Raw genomic sequence first — 12,675 nt, 5'->3', positions numbered from 1 at the left:
GTTCAATCTTGGTTTCATCAGACCAGAGAATCTTGTTTCTCATGGTCTTCGAGCCCTTTAGGTACCTTTTTGGCAAACTCCAAGCAGGCTGTCATGTGCCTTTTACTGAGGAGTGGCTTCCGTCAGGGCAATATACCGTAAAGGCCTGATTGGTGGAGAATAGGAGAGTAAGGCTAGGAGAGTCAGTTGGTCTGAGTGATGTGGATGGGTAGCCAGGCTAGGAGAGTCAGTTGGTCTGAGTGATGTGGATGGGTAGCCAGGCTAGGAGAGTCAGTTGGTCTGAGTGATGTGGATGGGTAGCCAGGCTAGGAGAGTCAGTTGGTCTGAGTGATGTGGATGGGTAGCCAGGCTAGGAGAGTCAGTTGGTCTGAGTGATGTGGATGGGTAGCCAGGCTAGGAGAGTCAGTTGGTCTGAGTGATGTGGATGGGTAGCCAGGCTAGGAGAGTCAGTTGGTCTGAGTGATGTGGATGGGTAGACAGGCTAGGAGAGTCAGTTGGTCTGAGTGATGTGGATGGGTAGCCAGGCTAGGAGAGTCAGTTGGTCTGAGTGATGTGGATGGGTAGCCAGGCTAGGAGAGTCAGTTGGTCTGAGTGATGTGGATGGGTAGCCAGGCTAGGAGAGTCAGTTGGTCTGAGTGATGTGGATGGGTAGCCAGGCTAGGAGAGTCAGTTGGTCTGAGTGATGTGGATGGGTAGCCAGGCTAGGAGAGTCAGTTGGTCTGAGTGATGTGGATGGGTAGCCAGGCTAGGAGAGTCAGTTGGTCTGAGTGATGTGGATGGGTAGCCAGGCTAGGAGAGTCAGTTGGTCTGAGTGATGTGGATGGGTAGCCAGGCTAGGAGAGTCAGTTGGTCTGAGTGACGTGGATGGGTAGCCAGGCTAGGAGAGTCAGTTGGTCTGAGTGATGTGGATGGGTAGCCAGGCTAGGAGAGTCAGTTGGTCTGAGTGATGTGGATGGGTAGCCATTTTTTAAAATTTATTTTTTACTGTATTTGGTATAGGAACGACTGCTCGCTTAACATTTAATTTTTGGTTTTTTAAGTGGAAGCCCAAGGTAGGATGGGGTATGTAGACCTCAGGTCTCCCCACTGGAAGCCCAAGGTAGGGGCGGTTTGACCTCAGGTCTCCCCACTGGAAGCCCAAGGTAGGGAGGGGGTAGGTAGACCTCAGGTCACCCCACTGGAAGCCCAGGGTAGGGGAGGTTTGACCTCAGGTCACCCCACTGGAAGCCCAAGGTAGGGAGGGGGTAGGTAGACCTCAGGTCACCCCACTGGAATCCCAGGGTAGAGGCGGTTTGACCTCAGGTCACCCCACTGGAAGCCCAAGGTAGGGAAGGGGGTAGGTAGACCTCAGGTCACCCCTCTGGAAGCCCAGGGTAGGGTAGGTAGACCTCAGGTCACCCCTCTGGAAGCCCAGGGTAGGGAGGGTTTGACCGCAGGTCTCCCGACTGGAAGCCCAGGGTAGGGGAGGTTTGACCTCAGGTCTCCCCACTGGAATCCCGAGGTAGGGAGGGTTTGACCTCGGGTCACCCCTCTGGAAGCCCAGGGTAGGGTGGGTAGACCCTCAGGTCACCCCTCTGGAAGCCCAGGGTAGTAGCAGCGGGGGAATCTATCAAATAGCACACCTCTAACTTTGTACAGTAGTAATGCAATTAGTAAAATCAGTCACACTATGAAATGCTGCCAAATAAACCACAAATGCTCGATAAATCAACACAGATTTGTTTCTATTTTGTCTTTGTTACTTCTTTTTGATATGAGTCTTATTTTTGTATATATTTTGTTAATGTTATTAAGGTGTTCGTCCAGGGAGCCGTACAAGCTGGAACCGCAACCGTGTGGCTCAGTTGGTAGAGCATGGTGTTTGCAACGCCAGGGTTGTGGGTTCGATTCCCACGGGGGGGGGACCAGTACGGCAACAAAAAAATGTATGAAATGAAATGTATGCATTCACTACTGTAAGTGATGACTAAAATTTTAAAACATTTAAAAATGTAAATTTCGTATCAAAAGTTGTCCAAAAACAGTCAAATATTTAAGGTTTTGTGATGCATTTCTGTTTGTGTTTTACTAGTCTTTATGCTAGATTAAAGCTGTTCAATTTGATATTAGAGATTTTCCTCCGCTCTAAACAATTTGAAAAATTTTGTTTTTATTAAAAAAAAATGTTTTTATTGCGCTGTTTATTTTTGTAATCTTTACACAGTTAATAAATTGATTTACAGATCTTGTTGCAGCAATACTCGAATATCACGAAATTGTGGATAAAAAAAAAAATGCTTGTCTTGTCTTGTGTAATTCTCGGGAGCGCGTATAAAACAGATTTGCGCGCTCATGTGTGCGCGGTCCCTAGAAAAAAAAAATATAGACACGTGATCCCCGTGAGCCAATCAGAGTTTAAAACATTATGCGCGCTCCTGGTCGAAACGGAGAACACTGAGAGAAGTGAAAAAGCGCAACAAAAAATATATATATATATTTAGCCGTCTGTAAATTACTACATCGTTGAGCAATAACTAAGCTACACAATGTCTGAAGAAAAGCCAAAGGTAAGCCATGTTGTTTCTATGAGCGATTTATTTTCCATATTTCGTAGTATTTTGCCAGTTGAGTGTATATATGTGTGTGTTTACATGGCAGATTCCGCATTTGAGCGGGTAAAAAAAGCAGAGTACAAAAGGTTCGTTGATTTGCGGATTTGTTATGTGGCCGTGCAACGTTTTTTTTTGTTGCGTGTAGAAAAAATAAAATAAATGTCTAGCTAGTCCACTATCTAATAGATGTAGTCTATACTATAGTACTTATCTACTCTTGGTGTATTGTAAAGTGATGGTTTCATTGAAAACAACAGCGCCATTGTGACTTTTCCTGTGCGCATTGGAATAGGGCCCGAGGTTTTTGGTGTTTTTGCGGCTTTTTGACCGAGCTAACGTTAGCCTGAACCCCCCCCACCGCATTAATGGATGGATAATATACTCTATGTATTAGCTAGCTAACTAGGGTAGCATGGCTAACTAAAAGGTAAACACAAACACATGTTTGACGCCAGGCAGGAATATTACTCACCGCCAGTCTGAACTCAGCTCCTAATGTGGCCGTGATTGTCAACTTGTTAGATCTTAGGACTTTTTTTTGTTGCAAAAGAGAGAATAATCTCTATGGTCAAATATTAAAAAAGTCCAACACAAAACAACCGTTAGCATTGTGAACCGCTAGCCTCCACTATCACAAATTACAATTAGCTTAACTAGCTTGCTAACATGTTACAATGAGTGTTGAGATGCTTAAATTAAACCAAATCCTAAAAGTTTTGCACAGTCCCCTAATGCTTGACATGACAACTATGTTTATATGATCACACTATGTAACGTGTTTTTTTTTTTAAACTATTGTCCTTTCTGTTTTCAGGAAGGAGTGAAGACTGAAAACGACCACATCAACCTAAAGGTTGCGGGTCAAGATGGGTCAGTAGTCCAGTTCAAAATTAAAAGGCATACTCCGCTCAGCAAGCTGATGAAGGCGTACTGCGAAAGACAGGTGAGGCTTTCCTTCCACTTTACATTCGTCTTCTGCTCACCTAAAACAATGTTTATCTTTGAGACTGATTGGACAGCCTTGCCAGGGCGACTCCTGACCAACTTACTTGACCAGGTTTTTATTTTTTTATGTTATAACCTCTTTTTTTTTTCCCCTTCTTTTTTTCAGGGTTTGTCAATTAGACAGATAAGGTTTAGGTTTGACGGACAGCCTATTAACGAGACTGACACACCTGCACAGGTAGGTGACGGTTTCACTTACACTTTCATAAGTCCTTCATAATAGATTCAGAAGAACTAAGTTGCTAATCAATGTACCAAAGACGAGATACTTATTTTGCTGACTTAATGACCTTGTGTTGACAGCTTGAGATGGAAGACGAGGATACTATTGATGTCTTTCAACAGCAGACTGGCGGCTCTCCTCTCTCCCCTCTCTGAGGCTCCTCTCTCCTCTCTCCCCTCTCTCTCTCTGAGGCTCTCCTCTCTCCCCTCTCTCTCTCTGAGGCTCTCCTCTCTCCCCTCTCTCTCTCTGAGGCTCTCCTCTCTCCCCTCTCTCTCTCTGAGGCTCTCCTCTCTCCCCTCTCTCTCTCTGAGGCTCTCCTCTCTCCCCTCTCTCTCTCTGAGGCTCTCCTCTCTCCCCTCTCTCTCTCTGAGGCTCTCCTCTCTCCCCTCTCTCTCTCTGAGGCTCTCCTCTCTCCCCTCTCTCTCTCTGAGGCTCTCCTCTCTCCCCTCTCTCTCTCTGAGGCTCTCCTCTCTCCCCTCTCTCTCTCTGAGGCTCTCCTCTCTCCCCTCTCTCTCTCTGAGGCTCTCCTCTCTCCCCTCTCTCTCTCTGAGGCTCTCCTCTCTCCCCTCTCTCTCTCTGAGGCTCTCCTCTCTCCCCTCTCTCTCTCTGAGGCTCTCCTCTCTCCCCTCTCTCTCTCTGAGGCTCTCCTCTCTCCCCTCTCTCTCTCTGAGGCTCTCCTCTCTCCCCTCTCTCTCTCTGAGGCTCTCCTCTCTCCCCTCTCTCTCTCTGAGGCTCTCCTCTCTCCCCTCTCTCTCTCTCTGAGGCTCTCCTCTCTCCCCGCTCTCTCTCTCTGAGGCTCTCCTCTCTCCCCGCTCTCTCTCTCTGAGGCTCTCCTCTCTCCCCGCTCTCTCTCTCTGAGGCTCTCCTCTCTCCCCGCTCTCTCTCTCTGAGGCTCTCCTCTCTCCCCGCTCTCTCTCTCTGAGGCTCTCCTCTCTCCCCGCTCTCTCTCTCTGAGGCTCTCCTCTCTCCCCGCTCTCTCTCTCTGAGGCTCTCCTCTCTCCCCGCTCTCTCTCTCTGAGGCTCTCCTCTCTCCCCGCTCTCTCTCTCTGAGGCTCTCCTCTCTCCCCGCTCTCTCTCTCTGAGGCTCTCCTCTCTCCCCGCTCTCTCTCTCTGAGGCTCTCCTCTCTCCCCGCTCTCTCTCTCTGAGGCTCTCCTCTCTCCCCGCTCTCTGAGGCTCTCCTCTCTCCCCTCTCTCTCTGAGGCTCTCCTCTCTCCCCTCTCTCTCTGAGGCTCTCCTCTCTCCCCTCTCTCTCTGAGGCTCTCCTCTCTCCCCGCTCTCTCTGAGGCTCTCCTCTCTCCCCGCTCTCTCTGAGGCTCTCCTCTCTCCCCGCTCTCTCTGAGGCTCTCCTCTCTCCCCGCTCTCTCTGAGGCTCTCCTCTCTCCCCGCTCTCTCTGAGGCCCCTCTTAAAGGTGTACGGACCCCTCTCCTCCTCCTCTGAGGACAGATACACTTGAAGAGCAGCATCACTCAAAACATGTTTTTATTTTCAATAATCGTTAAGCGTTATAAATATATTTTTTTTGTTTGATCGATCCGCTCTCCCCCCCAAGCCCTACATGTTGTGAGGGGAGGCAGGGTTCTGTTTACAATGAAAACCCACAGCATTAAGAAAGACGGACTGTTAAATGGGTTACATTCACATTCTCTACCATTTTACATTTTTTACATTTCAGTAATTTTTAGCAGACGCTCTTATCCAGAGCGACTTACAGTAGTGAATGCATACATTTCATACATTTTTTATTTTTTATTTTTTTTCCCTTCTCCGTACTGGTCCCCCCCGTGGGAATCGAACCCACAACCCTGGCGTTGCAAACACCATGCTCTACCAACTGAGCCACAGGGGACCCACTCGTTCAATCCCCCTTCATGCTTTTTAAAGCATTGCATTGGTGCATCATGGCTAAAGGGAGTTTCCACCACCACCATACTCCTCACACCAGTCCATTCCATTTTAAAATGCATGAGGTTGAGTGAACGAGTGCAAGGTAGTGAATTGGGACGTAGCCATGGTCCTCTTTTGTCATGATCACAAGCTGGATTTCATGCCGCCGATCCATTTCTTGTTTATATTCATAACGAGGATGAACTGTTTTGAGAATATGTATTGTGTTTCACACACACACACACACACAGGACAACGGTGATGTGGAGGTCTAACTGTCATTCAGATTCTGACCCTAATGGCACCCTATTCCCTTTAAAGTGCACTACTTTTTGACTAAAAGTCATGCACTGTATAGTTAATAGGGTGCCATTTTGGGATGTACTTCCAATCTACCACAGGTTGAGGTAACACAACGTCCTCTGATCATTCTGTTTCTCCAGTGACTTGTATTGTGTTTTTGTCTTTTTTTTGGTTTGTTAAGTACATTTTGCGAAATATATGGGCCAAATCATCCATTTTCTCATTTCACCCCTGTATGGCCATACGATCTGAATGATGAATGGCTGTGTATAGACCAAATGCTAACTGAACAGTATTGTGAACAGAAATGTCTTGGTGATATGATTTGAAAAGGGTAAATGTTTTTTTTTTTTAAGGTCTATTTTTTTTTAACGTCACTTGAAGAAAGGATACAACTTAGCTTTCTGTTTTATTCCCCCTCTCCACACAGACGCAAGGGGACTAGTTGAGCTGTACTTGCTGGATTTCTCCAGAATTTTACCCATCCCGCTGACATCACTGATATTTTATGACAAAATAAAAGAATCCACCCAGACTTTAACCATTTTTTTTTTATTTTTTACTTTCTTTTGTTCTTATGCACTGTTAGCTAAGCTATAAGCAGACTTCATGAACTTCTCTTCTACCTGCATTCAAAGACAATCAAATTCTGCAGTGTGTGTGTGTTGATTTGGAGCTTGAGTAGGTAACACAAGGTCCTCTGGTTCTTCTGGGTCTATAGTGATTTATTTTAGTTATTTTATTTCACCTTTTTATTTAACCAGGTTGAGAACAAGTTCTCATTTACAACGGCGACCTGGTCAAGATAAAGCAAAGCAGTTCGACAACATACAACAACACAGAGTTACACATGGAGTGAAACAAAACATACAGTCAATAATAGAGTAGAAAAATAAGTCTATGTACAATGTGAGCAAATGAGGTGAGATAAGGGAGGTGAAGGCAAAAAAAAGTCCATGGTGGCAAAGTAAATACAATTTAGCAAGTAAAACATTGGAATGGTAGATTTGTAGTAGAAGAAAGTGCAAAGTAGAAATAATGGGGTGCAAAGGAGCTAAATAAATACAGTACTGGAAGAGGTAGTTGTTTGGGCTAAATTATAGATGGGCTATGTACTGGTGCAGTGATCTGTGAGCTGCTCTGACAGCTGGTGCTTAAAGCTGGTGAGGGAGATAAGTGTTTCCAGTTTCAGAGATTTTTATAGTTCGTTCCCATCATTGGCAGCAGAGAACTGGAAAGAGAGACGGCCAAAGGAGGAGTTGGCTTTAGGGGTGACCAGAGAGATATACCTGCTGGAGCGCGTGCTACAGGTGGGTGCTGCTATGGTGACCAGTGAGCGGAGATAAGGGGGGACTTTACCTAGTAGGGTCTTGTAGATGACCTGGAGCCAATGTGTTTGGCGACGATTATGAAGCGAAGGCCAGCCAACGAGAGCGTACAGGTCGCAGTGGTGGGTAGTATATGGGGCTTTGGTGACAAAACGGATGGCACTGTGATAGACTGCATCCAGTTTATTGAGTAGGGTATTGGAGGCTATTTTGTAAATGATATCGCCGAAGTCAAGGATCGGTAGGATGGTCAGTTTTACGAGGGTAAGTTTGGCAGCATGAGTGAAGGATGCTTTGTTGCGAAATAGGAAGCCAATTCTAGATTTAACTTTGGATTGGAGATGATTGATGTGAGTCTGGAAGGAGAGTTTACAGTCTAACCAGACACCTAGGTATTTGTAGTTGTCCACAAATTCTAAGTTAGAACCGCCCAAAGTAGTGATGCTGGACAGGCAGGCAGGTGTGGGCAGCGAATGGTTGAAGAGCATGCATTTAGTTTTACTTGTGTTTAGGAGCAGTTGGAGACCACGGAAGGAGAGTTGAATGGCATTGAAGCTCGTCTGGAAGGTTGTTAACACAGTGTCCAAAGAAGGGCCAGAAGTATACAGAATGGTGTCATCTGCGTAGAGGTGGATCAGAGATTCACCAGCAGCAAGAGCGACATCATTGATGTATACAGAGAAAAGAGTCGGCCCGAGAATTGAACCCTGTGGTACCCCCATAGAGACTGCCAGAGGTCCGGACAACAGGTCCTGTCTGATCCTTCTGGTTTTCTAGTGACTTGTATATTATTTGTTGTCCTTTACTACTGTATACAACGAATATAATTTGTTATTTGACTTCCTGGTACTCGGCTTCCTTCTTTGCATGCTTTGTGGATGTTTTGTGAGAAAGGTGCTGAAAGGCTGTTGCTAACTTCCTAGGCCACACATTAGGAATCGTAGGCGATATCAAATGTATTAGTCACATGCGCCGATTACAACCGGTGTAGACCTTAAAGTGAAATGCCTACTTACGAGCGCATAACCAACAATGCAGTTTAAAAAAAAATATATATATATATATATATATTATATATATATGAATAAGAAATTAAAAGTAAGTAATTACAACATCTTTACAAATAAAAAGTATATAGTAATCCAAGCTAGTATATGTAGTGATGTTTTTGTTTAGCAAACAGACATTGATTCTCTGACACACAGGTGTTCATATGTAAACCTAGAGTTCTTCCAACAGGTGTTCATATGTAAACCTAGAGTTCTTCCAACAGGTGTTCATATGTAAACCTAGAGTTCTTCCAACAGGTGTTCATATGTAAACCTAGAGTTCTTCCAACAGGTGTTCATATGTAAACCTAGAGTTCTTCCAACAGGTGTTCATATGTAAACCTAGAGTTCTTCCAACAGGTGTTCATATGTAAACCTAGAGTTCTTCCAACAGGTGGCGCTGTTGCATCTCGGGAGCTGTTCCTTACTTCTACAAACCGGAAGTGTAGACATGCGCAGTTCATCAGCTGTTAGCAGCTGCGTTGTCAACCGAAAGACAGGCGTGATTGTTTTTATTTTTCAGTTTGAGTCTGTAATTTTTTTATTTTTACAAATGGCTGGTACTGCGTTAAAAAGACTGATGGCTGAGTATAAGCGTGAGTTTTATTATATTTGACAGCTAGCTAGCCACGTTAACTCATAAACTGGCTGCTAACTAGCTAGCGTCAATAACATTAGCTAGCTAGCATCGTTAGCCAAATGTAGATGTTATTTTTTTGCAACTGGTGGTTAGCCTGCCTTCCACTAAAGTGAAACTACCAATAGAATCAGTAGACTATTTTCAAACCTTTTACATTTGAATTAGTTGATTGCCACGTCACCCTTTTTACTTGCCTTCCTGGGTGTAAATGTGGAGCTAGTCTGTGGCCTCTTATCAAAATGACTAGCGCTTAATAACGTGACATATTTAACGTTACAACATGACAGTAATGTGTACTTTCTGCTTTCGTCCTTATCCTAGAGCTGACTCTAAACCCACCCGAGGGGATCGTTGCAGGTGAGAGATTATATAAACCTATTACTTAGTTAGCAAACGTACACTACATGGTCAAAAGTATGTGGACACCTGCTCGTCGAACATCTCATTACAAAATCATGGGCATTAATATGGAGTTGGTCCCCCCCTTTGCTGCTATAACCAGCCTCCACTCTTCTGGGAAGGCATTAATATGGAGTTGGTTCCCCCCCATTGCTGCTATAACAGCCTCCACTCTTCTGGGAAGTCATTAATATGGAGTTGGTCCCCCCTTTGCTGCTATAACAGCCTCCACTCTTCAGGGAAGGCATTAATATGGAGTTGGTCCCCCCTTTGCTGCTATAACAGCCTCCACTCTTCTGGGAAGTCATTAATATGGAGTTGGTCCCCCCCCTTTGCTGCTATAACAGCCTCCACTCTTCAGGGAAGTCATTAATATGGAGTTGGTCCCCCCCTTTGCTGCTATAACAGCCTCCACTCTTCAGGGAAGGCATTAATATGGAGTTGGTCCCCCCCTTTGCTGCTATAACAGCCTCCACTCTTCTGGGAAGGCATTAATATGGAGTTGGTCCCCCCCCTTTGCTGCTATAACAGCCTCCACTCTTCTGGGAAGGCATTAATATGGAGTTGGTCCCCCCCTTTGCTGCTATAACAGCCTCCACTCTTCTGGGAAGGCATTAATATGGAGTTGGTCCCCCCCCTTTGCTGCTATAACAGCCTCCACTCTTCTGGGAAGGCATTAATATGGAGTTGGTCCCCCCCTTTGCTGCTATAACAGCCTCCACTCTTCAGGGAAGTCATTAATATGGAGTTGGTCCCCCCTTTGCTGCTATAACAGCCTCCACTCTTCAGGGAAGGCATTAATATGGAGTTGGTCCCCCCTTTGCTGCTATAACAGCCTCCACTCTTCTGGGAAGGCATTAATATGGAGTTGGTCCCCCCTTTGCTGCTATAACAGCCTCCACTCTTCTGGGAAAGCATTAATATGGAGTTGGTCCCCCCCTTTGCTGCTATAACAGCCTCCACTCTTCAGGGAAGTCATTAATATGGAGTTGGTCCCCCCTTTGCTGCTATAACAGCCTCCACTCTTCAGGGAAGGCATTAATATGGAGTTGGTCCCCCCCTTTGCTGCTATAACAGCCTCCACTCTTCTGGGAAGGCATTAATATGGAGTTGGTCCCCCCCTTTGCTGCTATAACAGCCTCCACTCTTCAGGGAAGGCATTAATATGGAGTTGGTCCCCCCTTTGCTGTTATAACAGCCTCCACTCTTCAGGGAAGGCTTTCCACTAGATGTCAAATCAAAGTTTATTTGTCACGTGCGCCTTACAGTGAAATGCTGAATACAACAGGTGTAGTAGACCTCACAGTGAAATGCTGAATACAACAGGTGTAGTAGACCTCACAGTGAAATGCTGAATACAACAGGTGTAGTAGACCTTACAGTGAAATGCTGAATACAACAGGTGTAGTAGACCTTACAGTGAAATGCTGAATACAACAGGTGTAGTAGACCTCACAGTGAAATGCTGAATACAACAGGTGTAGTAGACCTGACAGTGAAATGCTGAATACAACAGGTGTAGTAGACCTCACAGTGAAATGCTGAATACAACTGGTGTAGTAGACCTTACAGTGAAATGCTGAATACAACAGGTGTAGTAGACCTCACAGTGAAATGCTGAATACAACAGGTGTAGTAGACCTCACAGTGAAATGCTGAATACAACAGGTGTAGTAGACCTCACAGTGAAATGCTGAATACAACAGGTGTAGTAGACCTCACAGTGAAATGCTGAATACAACAGGTGTAGTAGACCTCACAGTGAAATGCTGAATACAACAGGTGTAGTAGACCTTACAGTGAAATGCTGAATACAACAGGTGTAGTAGACCTCACAGTGAAATGCTGAATACAACAGGTGTAGTAGACCTCACAGTGAAATGCTGAATACAACAGGTGTAGTAGACCTCACAGTGAAATGCTGAATACAACAGGTGTAGTAGACCTCACAGTGAAATGCTGAATACAACAGGTGTAGTAGACCTCACAGTGAAATGCTGAATACAACAGGTGTAGTAGACCTCACAGTGAAATGCTGAATACAACAGGTGTAGTAGACCTCACAGTGAAATGCTGAATACAACAGGTGTAGTAGACTTCACAGTGAAATGCTGAATACAACAGGTGTAGTAGACCTGACAGTGAAATGCTTACTTACAGGCTCTAACCAATAGTGCAAAAAAGGTATTATGTGAACAATAGGTAAGTAAAGAAATAAAACAACAGTAAAAAGAGAGGCTATATACAGAAGAGAGGCTATATACAGAAGAGAGGCTATATACAGAAGAGAGGCTGTATACAGTAGAGAGGCTATATACAGTAGAGAGGCTGTATACAGTAGAGAGGCTGTAGACAGTAGAGAGGCTGTATACAGTAGAGAGGCTGTATACAGTAGAGAGGCTGTAGACAGTAGAGAGGCTGTAGACAGTAGAGAGGCTATATACAGTAGAGAGGCTACATACAGACACCGGTTAGTCAGGCTGATTGCGGTAGTATGTACATGTAGATATAGTTAAAGTGACTATGCATATATGATGAACAGAGAGTAGCAGCAGCGATTAACGCGCTGTACTCTTCCGCGGTGCCGTTCTGTGAGCTTATGTGGCCTACCACTAAACGGCTCAGCTTTTGTTGCCTCTAGACGTTTCCACTTCACAATAAAAGCACTTACAGTTGACCAGGGGCAGAAAAGTTGACGAATTGACTTGATGGAAAAGTGGCATCCTATGACAGCGCCACGTTGAAACGCACTGAGCTCCTCATTTGAGGCCATTCTTTTGCCAATGTTTGTCTATGGAGATTGCATGGGCTGTGTGCTTTTAATTTTAATACACCTGTCGGCAACTAGGGTGTGGTTCGGAAATAGCCGAGTTCACTAATGTGAAGGGGTGTCCACATACTTTTGACCACGTAATGCATCTCTGGTTGATGTATGATTTAGAAACCAGTAGTGTTTCTGTGGCTTCTTGGACCTGTAACTAGCTAGTTAGCTACAGGAACAAACGAAGTCAGACTCGTATCGTGACTTTACATTTCCGTGCTTCTTGACAGGCCCTGCAAATGAAGAGAACTTCTTTGAGTGGGAGGCTTTAATTATGTAAGTATTTAAACATCTAAACAAACGTTCACTAGTACTAAACAATGTAATACAAAACTCCTTTCTCTTGGTGGGGTTATGTGGTACTTGTGAATGATGATCAATCCAGAAATGTATATTTCCATGTCCAATTTAGTGGGTAACCTGATGAATT

At 44.9% G+C, this 12,675-nt stretch overlaps 2 protein-coding genes and 1 non-coding gene across 4 annotated transcripts in view; 2 read left to right on the top strand and 1 right to left on the bottom strand.

Moving 5' to 3' along the window:
* Positions 1-2,394: 2,394 nt before the first annotated feature.
* On the top strand, positions 2,395-6,549 carry sumo3b (small ubiquitin like modifier 3b). Of its 2 annotated transcripts, XM_082967262.1 has the most exons (5): positions 2,395-2,546; positions 3,406-3,534; positions 3,703-3,774; positions 3,900-3,987; positions 5,007-6,549. In XM_082967262.1, the coding sequence occupies exons 1-4, from the start codon at positions 2,526-2,528 to the stop codon at positions 3,972-3,974; spliced, it is 297 nt and encodes a 98-aa protein (XP_082823388.1). In that variant the 5' UTR covers positions 2,395-2,525; the 3' UTR covers positions 3,975-3,987; positions 5,007-6,549. The 2 variants fall into 2 exon arrangements, with proteins under 2 accessions (XP_082823388.1, XP_014021237.1); XM_014165762.3 differs by having other exon boundaries at positions 3,900-6,549.
* On the bottom strand, positions 5,595-5,667 carry trnaa-ugc (transfer RNA alanine (anticodon UGC)). Its single transcript has one exon. It is a non-coding gene; the product is annotated as a tRNA-Ala (tRNA).
* A 2,286-nt stretch (positions 6,550-8,835) lies between the features above and the next one.
* The window catches only part of ube2g2 (ubiquitin-conjugating enzyme E2G 2 (UBC7 homolog, yeast)), a 37,338-nt gene continuing 33,498 nt past the window's right edge, over positions 8,836-12,675 (top strand). Inside the window, exons 1-3 of the mRNA XM_014165761.3 lie at positions 8,836-8,981; positions 9,347-9,382; positions 12,476-12,521. Coding sequence (XP_014021236.2) covers positions 8,837-8,981; positions 9,347-9,382; positions 12,476-12,521 — 227 coding nt within the window. The 5' untranslated portion in view covers position 8,836. The remainder of the gene's footprint in view (positions 8,982-9,346; positions 9,383-12,475; positions 12,522-12,675) is intronic.

This window comes from Salmo salar, chromosome 21 (genome assembly GCF_965601325.2).
Source record: "Salmo salar chromosome 21, fSalSal1, whole genome shotgun sequence".
Taxonomy (NCBI): domain Eukaryota; kingdom Metazoa; phylum Chordata; class Actinopteri; order Salmoniformes; family Salmonidae; genus Salmo; species Salmo salar.
The sequence above is the reverse complement of the archived record's forward strand: the minus strand, read 5'-3'. Positions and strand labels throughout refer to the sequence as shown.

Excerpts from the sequence above, each read along its gene's own strand:
- sumo3b (XM_082967262.1), top strand. The coding sequence starts at position 2,526 with ATGTCTGAAGAAAAGCCAAAG. Across the intron at positions 2,547-3,405 it reads TGTCTGAAGAAAAGCCAAAG|GAAGGAGTGAAGACTGAAAA; the intron begins GTAAGCCATGTT and ends TTCTGTTTTCAG. Across the intron at positions 3,775-3,899 it reads AGACTGACACACCTGCACAG|CTTGAGATGGAAGACGAGGA; the intron begins GTAGGTGACGGT and ends TTGTGTTGACAG.